This window comes from Daktulosphaira vitifoliae, unplaced genomic scaffold, assembly GCF_025091365.1.
Source record: "Daktulosphaira vitifoliae isolate Bord-2020 unplaced genomic scaffold, ASM2509136v1 Scaffold_5, whole genome shotgun sequence".
Lineage (NCBI taxonomy): Eukaryota > Metazoa > Arthropoda > Insecta > Hemiptera > Phylloxeridae > Daktulosphaira > Daktulosphaira vitifoliae.
The window spans coordinates 27,458,888-27,464,812 of record NW_026099576.1 but is presented as its reverse complement, the minus strand read 5'-3'; the positions used below and the strand labels follow the sequence as shown (position 1 = coordinate 27,464,812).

The 5,925-nt window shown below is 38.0% G+C and overlaps 1 protein-coding gene across 6 annotated transcripts in view; it reads right to left on the bottom strand.

Annotated features, from left to right (window-relative positions):
• Positions 1-1,231: 1,231 nt before the first annotated feature.
• LOC126908049 (uncharacterized) overlaps positions 1,232-5,925 on the bottom strand; it is a 25,878-nt gene continuing 21,184 nt past the window's right edge. For 2 of the 6 annotated variants that reach the window (XM_050689890.1, XM_050689892.1), the window contains exons 1-2: positions 5,656-5,919; positions 1,232-2,777 (exon numbers count right to left, since the gene is read on the bottom strand). In XM_050689890.1, the coding sequence (XP_050545847.1) occupies positions 1,327-2,025 (699 nt within the window). In that variant the 5' untranslated portion in view covers positions 2,026-2,777; positions 5,656-5,919 and the 3' untranslated portion in view covers positions 1,232-1,326. Of the gene's footprint in view, positions 4,530-5,655; positions 5,920-5,925 lie in introns of those variants that run through there. The other 4 variants (XM_050689891.1, XM_050689888.1, XR_007704688.1 and 1 more) reach the window with 3 other exon arrangements.

Sequence of the window (5,925 nt, the reverse complement as noted above, 5' to 3'; positions counted from 1 at the left end):
GCGTTTTTCACGCGATAAGATAAATGACTCTACTACGTTTTTGTAACCTTTACGTTATCGTTTTAATTTAGTTTGATTGTTGCGTCAAAAGCGATCACATGAAATTCCACTCGTTGCCCTCGAACTCTCAGCAGATAGTCGAGGAGCCGTTACATTCCGAACGCGTGACTGTTTGGTGTGGAGTTGCAGAGTGGGGAATAGTGGGGCCTTACTTCTTTCAAGGAACGATCAACACGGAGCGCTATCTGGAGATGTTAAAAACGTTCTTAATACCGGAGTTGAAGAAGAAACGCAAGTTTGGTCGCACCTNAGAAACGCAAGTTTCGTCGCACCTTCTTTCAACAAGATGGCGCCACGTGCCATACGGCGAAAAAGACGTTGGATTTCCTACGCGAAGAATTCGGCACCCGTCTGCTGTCTCGCACCACTGAGTTTCCATGGCCACCACGTTCGCCCGATCTCTCAGTGTGCGACTTCTTTTTGTGGGGCTATTTGAAGCAACGTGTCTACGCTAACAAACCTCGAACCTTGGACCAGCTGAGAGCCAATATTAGGAGAGAAATTGCAGAAATAAAGCCAGCGATGTTGAAAAAAGTGTATGATAATTTCGAAAAACGCCTCGAAAATTGTATTGCTTGTAACGGCCATCATTTAGCCGATATAATTTTTGGTAAATAAACAAAAAAAACCTTTAAGTGTCTAGTTTATTTTCCCGGAGTTTCAACCTCTTCCGATTAATAGCGGCCGCGCAAGTGGTTATTAAAATGTGTCAGGTTCCTCTGCCCAACCCTGTATTTTTTAAATTACGGAGTAATAAGTAAATTAAACAGGTATAACACTTTTGGATACATGGAAGTAGCAGACAAAAGAGTAGTTTTATGGAATGAACCGAATTATGAAACTTCTGAAATAGAAAAATTAAAAGAATTATTAGGCGGCGACACGTGTAGAGTTCAAGTTAAATTTAAAGGAGATCAAACGGTGCAAGGTCCTCCATTCATTATATTAACCAATAATTATATACCACTTATTAATGATAGTACATTTAAACATCGTATTCGGTCTTATCGGTGGAAAACGGCCTCGTTTCTAGCCGAATACGATAAAAAACTCAATCCATTAATGTTATATCCTTTATTGCAGTTATATGACATCATTATGTAAATTACTAATAGATAAACTTTATGAACTCATTATAAAATACATATGTTGCTGATAAAAAAAAACAAAATATGTGTAAACACTTTATTAAAAATACAATTATTATAATTAAATGACATTGAAATGACTTTGTATTGTTCTTTAACCTATTTTAAGTTAACGTCGTCATAGCATATTTATCCATCCACGTGCTGAGCGTAGGATTGTTAACCAAAGAAGTACCGCCCCATTGAAATTCCCTTTGGGTTTTTGAGCTCTACACATATCGTTTGACATTCCAAAAGCCACTGTACACTCTACTGCGACGTCCCAAAACGCTTCTACATCTGTCCATTTTGAAGGAATAAGTCTGTTTTCTGTTGTAGTCATTTTGGGAACGGGGTATATACCAACGTGTAACGATGGTTGGGCTTTTGGATTTCGTCTATCCGTTTTCTTGTGGTAATAAGCGGACAAATCTAATAAATCTATGTATCTGGTATCTTTTATTTTTTTCCATGTTCGAGATTCTTCGCTATAGGTGGTCGTGATATACGAATATTCGTATAGGGCCGTTTTGTTGCTTGTGTTTGTTTCCGTTGGCGTTTTGTTTGTAACTATATTAACGGCGGCGCCCTCTGATATACCAATATCCGTATAAGCGATTTGGTCGGGATGTAAATAAGATCCAAAATGCGGTATTGGTTCGCTCAGATAACCGTATTCTGGTTCGTATTCGTAGTACACGATACGATCTCCAATGTAGTGGCTAGCGTCAAATTTATTTATGTATTTGTTTAAACGCTGCCATGTGAATTCAGCAGCACCTTTCACTTGACGGTGATACATAGTGTAATAGTGTGTCAAAATAGACGGTAAATTCATAAACTAAGTTGGTAATGTGTCCGTAAAAGATGAATCGTTATCCAGCGAACCGTACCAAACATCATATTGTTTTTTATAGTCCATATCGCTTTTTATATTGTCCACTTGCATGGGCTCCGTAGCGTTAAAAGTATACGATCTATTCACTCCGGTGGTATTTACATTCAAGCCTACGGCATACACACCAAATTTATTTTGATTTAAAGTAGCCAAAGACGACGATGTAGTTGAAGCGGTTTCAAACGCTGTTCGGGGATTTCGCATAACAACCGTGCATTTAACTTTTACAATCCGATCGCCCCGTGGTATTTGCGCTATTTCTTCTTATGTTAAATACAAATGTACTCTATCGACTGGTATTTCCGCTAAACTGGTGGAGGCAAAATGACTGTCTCTAGCAATGTCCGCACCAACAGGCTTAACAAGCCACGCAATTCCGTAACTAACAAATTGATGGTTTTTTAGAAAAACCGCGGAGTACCCGACAGCGTAGTCAAAAGGACGGGGTATTGAAGCAAATGCAATAATAGGATTACCAGTATCGGCATCGCTAGCCGCCTCATTAGCCGTTCCAGGCAATTCCGTTTTAGTTTTTTTTGTTGGTGGTTCTCCCATAGTTCCAACCTCTCTTGCAGCTGCTTTATATTCGTTAAGGGATTTAGCTCCTGTTCCTGTTCCCGTTGTCGTTCCTCCAGAAGCTGTTCTGTCCGGCGTCGTTGTTGAGACAGTCTGTGGCATTCCAAACACTGCATCTATAAACGTAGAACCTTTATAAATAACTAATGGCCAACCCCGACGTAAACACGAGCTAAATTATGTTGTCGAACCGAATACACGCGTTGCGAAGCGTTAGACCACTGCCCACGGAACCACGGTTCCTTATCCAACCAACGCATAGCACTTACTTTTTTCGACTGGTGGCGTTGTTCGCGGCAACTATTTGTGAAGCGGTATTTGGCCGATAAATGTACTCCAGTGCTCGAACACGCGCCATACTCGCCAGATTTTTTTTTGTTTCCAAAGATTAAATCTGCTTTGAAAGGAACCCGATTTGGGTCTATTAAATCGGCTAAGCAAAAAACAGCGAAGCTTCTAAAGGTCCTCGCCAAAGACTTCCAACACTGCTTAGATCAATGGAAAAAACGTGTTGAAAAGTGTGTGATGAGGTGAGGGGAGTATATTAAAGGGGAGCATTCCTCCAATGTAGAATAATTTTTATAATAAAACTCTTTTTCGTATCCAGTCTCGTTATTTAAGGGGTAATATCTATCAAATTTTTTAACTGTAAAAATTTTATTCAAAAGTACTTAATTATGAGTGACAAAGTGTACAGTGGCCACAAAGGCAGTAAAACAAGAAGTACCAGAACAACCCGGAGTAAAATTAGTAACCGATACCCGCATAACCACCATGCGTTCGAAGTCGATTTGGAGTACGTTAGTACATCTACGAAAAAATTAAAAACTTCTGATTTAAACCGTGATCGCGTTGTTGATAGGGATTTCGGCTTCCGATGGATTATTCTCTTTGGGCCATTTTAGAAAGCAAGGTCCGAACTAAAAAATTCACTAGTCTAGAGGCGTTAAAAAAAGCCATTGTCCGCGAGTGGGCCAAAATACCTGCAAATCACATTTGGACAGCTTGCGATTCGTTCCTGGACCGTCTCAAAGTCATAGTCAAGGCAAAAGGTGGTCATATCGAGCAAAAGTAAATTGATTCTTGATTTTGTATTATTTTCACATATTTTTCACTTAGAATTAAATTAAACTTATTTTCTAAATTGAATTTGATTTGGATACACTTAGAGTGTACTTCGGACCCTGTACAAAACAACTTGGTATATAAATAATATTTTAATATATTATCATTCATGAATATATTTTTTATATTAGTTCACTTACAGAAAAACAGATTTCACTAAAAGATTATGCACACGCTCAAAATGTTTGGCGGCAGTTCAACCTCCAAACTTTAAAAGATTACGTTATTTGGTACAATGAATTGGATGTACACCTTCTTTGTGATTTTCATTAATTTTTCAGAGACCTATGATTATCAACCTATGGACTAGACCCCTGTTTATACTACAGGTTATAACCTGTATACCGCTCCTGGTTTATCATTTGATGCCATGCTGAAAATAACTTAAGTAGAGATTGAACTTTTAACGACCTATGATATGTTTTTGTTCATAGAAAACGGAATAAGGAGTGGCATCACCCAAATTGTAAAAAGGTATGCCAAAGCGAGCAATAAATTTACGACTGGTTATGATGCGAGTGAGAAATTAATCTGACTGATATATTTTAGATGTGACTAACTTGTATTTTTGTTTTTTAACATTTATTTTAATTTAATTTAATAATGTTATTATGTTTCAGGTACTGGTGGGGTATGGCCGAGCTCTTCTGTATCTGTATTAACTGTAACGACCAGTAGTAGTGATATATCAGATTCGGAATTCGACTCAGAATGAAAATGTAATATCATCATCTTTGTAAGTACTGTAAATACAAACATTTTATTTCATTGATTATTATTATCATTCTGTTAATTTTGCATACGTCAACATTGTATATTTGTTTTAAATACCATATTATCAATATAAATATTATCAATATCATTATCAAGTTGCCTTATTTTATTATTACGACACATACATATCGGTTACATAAAGCGCGGTGTATAATTTATTTGTCATCGTAGTAGGCAGCGAGATTTGGACGCATGGAAGGAGTTACGACGGCCTGTCGGTCGATGAACGAAGGAGGTTCCCATTTTTGTGGAAAAATTTAATAAGCCACACCGAAATAGAAGAAAAAGAATTTTATGAAGTCGACAATATTATAGACGAGATGTTGTCCACAGAGACTTTAGATTGGTTGTTGACCATCACTGGAGACACATCATATGAAACGGATTCAGATAGTGAATAATACTGACTTGAATCTTTGTATAAATGACTAGGGAATGCAATCTCGTTCTCGCAAGACCTCGCGAGTTTAACGAGATTGAACTCGAGCATAAAAACGTCTCATTCGAAGCGCGCCTGCGCGCTATACCTGATTGCGTGCGTGCGATTGGTCGAAAATTAAATCGGCATGCGGCGTCCGCGTGCTTTTGTTTACTAGCAATATTTGTTGTCAACGTGCTTGATTGAGTTGATTGTGTTCCAGTATTTTTGTGGGTATTTATGCCGAAAGTCTCTTCTGTGATTTACGACAAATGGAATAACGAACCAACGATGTATGCGAATAATGTTTATAATGATTATACGAGTGTGTTGGAAGTATGGAAATACTTTTTAAGAGCGGAAAATGGATTGAGTGCTAAATGCAAACTCTGTAAGATTCTTAAAACAAAAGATCGATCTCCGCGTAGCTCACATCATGATGTGCATTTGAAATTAATTCATAAAATTGACACGAAAACGAAGAATGTGGTAGAAGTGAGCAAGGTGCAAGCTATATCACCGCCGATGTTACCGCCAGCATCATCTAATAGTGGGTCTTCTAATCAAAGTATGGAAGTAGTAACAGCATCCGCGCATCCACATCGAATTTCAGTCCAAAATCTTCAGAATCGTCGGCAACAGCGCCACCAGCAAGAATGTAAAGGAAAAAAAATTACCGATCACTTCCACCCAATTGAAGATACTTGAAGAAAAAAATATCAAGAATGGTTGCTAAAGATAGACTGCCTTTCCGTGTTTTCTGTACCTCCTAAGATGCGAGATCTCTTCAATTCTTCGGGACACAAACTGCCGAAGTCCCCAAACACAATTAAACTTATAATTATGAATTACGGCATGACACTGAAAATGAAAATAATGCGTGAACTGGCACAGCTGAAGGAGAATGATCATATTTACGCTAACATTTGATGAGTGGACTTCTTCTA